Below are 1,908 nucleotides of genomic sequence, written 5' to 3'. Positions count from 1 at the left end.
GTTCTGATGACAAACCGTTTTCTTGTTACTGGATCAGATATGGTGGATACAGGATTCTCCAGCTCAGCCTGAATGTGCATTTATTTGATCTCTACATGTCAGTAATGAGGCTGCTGTCTGTTCCTGCTGTGTCAGCAGCTTTGTTTCTCACACTGAAGCTCGTATCAGTCACCGGACAAACCGTCTCTCATCCTCCGTCTTCCTTTTCTCCCGGCTCCACAGACCAGGATGCTGGAGCACATTCCCAGTCTGATGAACGGCATCAAGATGATCCACGTGGTGTCCCAGTACTACAACACCTCAGAGAGGATGAGCTCACTGCTGCTCAAGGTCACCAACCAGATGATCAGCACCCTCAGGAGCTACCTGCTGCAGGGCGTGAGGCGTGTCTGGGAGCACAGCAGGTACTGCAGCACACCTGAAACTTACATTAGACTTAAACTTCTGTTCAGATCGTCATAGAGATTAGACTCAGACTAGCAAATGGACTCAGCAATGTGTGTGTGCGTGTGTGTGTGCCTGTATGTGTGTGTGTCAGGCCGGTGCTGCTGCAGAGAATCTCCGACTGCTGTAATCTGAATGCGGCGTATCAGCGAAGCTTCCACAGCGTCAGAGACAAACTGAGAGAAAACCCTGAGAACAGACAGTTTGACTTCAGGTGATCAGTAACTGACTCTGAGTCAGAGCGTGTCAGCAGCGTCACGCTAACCTTTACACACGTGTGTGTGTTTTCAGTGAGAACTACATCTTCGGGAAGTTTGACTCTTTCTGCCGCCATCTGGAGAAGATGGCCGACATGGCGTCCACGCTGGAGAGCCTGGCTGCTCTGCAGAGCATGAAGGTGGATGATTGTCAGATTAGAAACAAGTGACTCCATCAGATATTCATCAATGCACAATAATAATTATAATAAGACATTTATAATATAAAAATGGTCGAATTAAAGTCGATGCAAAGCTACAGTGATGAATGGACATTTGTAATGATTTTGTATAAATGTATTTCCTCCTTTTATTATTTATTAATCGTGTCAAAAGTCTATTTTCCAGTTCTTCCATTTCAGTGTGACAGAAATGAGACGGATTCAAACTGAGCTCAGGTGGAGGGCGTGGAGAAGATCTGTGTTCGCTACCAGACCATCGTCTCCACAACTGAATCCAAGACCTGTGACGTCCTAGATCAGCGCAAACTGGAGGTGACTTCAAGGGGAAACAATAGAATAAGATAAACAGAATAACATACGATACAAAATAGAAAAATACTATATCTGTCATTTATGACAATAATCATTGAATTATACTTTGAATCTCAGTGTTTACGTGAATCCTAGTTTGGTCTTCACAGTATTGGCCAACAATAACAATGATTGATTGGATCATTACTCACATTTATTTTTTAAAATCAGCTGAGAAAAGATCTAATTTCAGTTTTTCATCAGAGGTGAAGGTCACCGACTGCCAGACAGTCACGGGACTTACAAAGATACAGAAGACTTGATTTTCAGTCTCATCATGTGCATCCCTGTGCTCTGCTGCCAAAACTGAATCTTGATTTCTTTGAAAATTCTGAAATGATTCTGATCATTCTCCACTTTTATTATTATGGTCTGTGTGTCAGATTGGGCCTGAATATTATTCCAGATGTGCTTCCTGACAGAAATCTTCTTCTTTTCTTAATCCTGTGCTTTTGGAGCAGCTTTGTGCTTTCAGTTTCTGTAAAAGTGTGTTAAGAAAACAAAAAAGGCTCTACAGTGTGTTTGTGGTTTGGTGTTTTAATGGTTTCTTTTTCTTTGTAATAATAGAAAAGCTGGTGCTCAGAGGAAGAGGGCGGCTTAACTTGTGTCTGTTAGGATGCCTGGGTCGTTGACCCAGGGGTTTTGAGTTTATTATATTATTTATACTTTCTAGT

The 1,908-nt window shown here is 42.5% G+C and overlaps 1 protein-coding gene across 1 annotated transcript in view; it reads left to right on the top strand.

Annotated features, from left to right (window-relative positions):
• LOC102193081 (dynein heavy chain 5, axonemal-like) overlaps positions 1-1,228 on the top strand; it is a 3,128-nt gene extending 1,900 nt beyond the window's left edge. Inside the window, exons 3-6 of the mRNA XM_005754600.1 lie at positions 223-404; positions 539-658; positions 736-841; positions 1,100-1,228. Coding sequence (XP_005754657.1) covers positions 229-404; positions 539-658; positions 736-841; positions 1,100-1,228 — 531 coding nt within the window. The 5' untranslated portion in view covers positions 223-228. The remainder of the gene's footprint in view (positions 1-222; positions 405-538; positions 659-735; positions 842-1,099) is intronic.
• The last annotated feature ends 680 nt before the right edge of the window (positions 1,229-1,908 follow it).

Source organism: Pundamilia nyererei, unplaced genomic scaffold (genome assembly GCF_000239375.1).
Source record: "Pundamilia nyererei isolate P.nyererei 1_Seehausen unplaced genomic scaffold, PunNye1.0 scaffold00601, whole genome shotgun sequence".
NCBI lineage: Eukaryota > Metazoa > Chordata > Actinopteri > Cichliformes > Cichlidae > Pundamilia > Pundamilia nyererei.
This window is presented reverse-complemented; position numbering and strand designations above follow the sequence as displayed.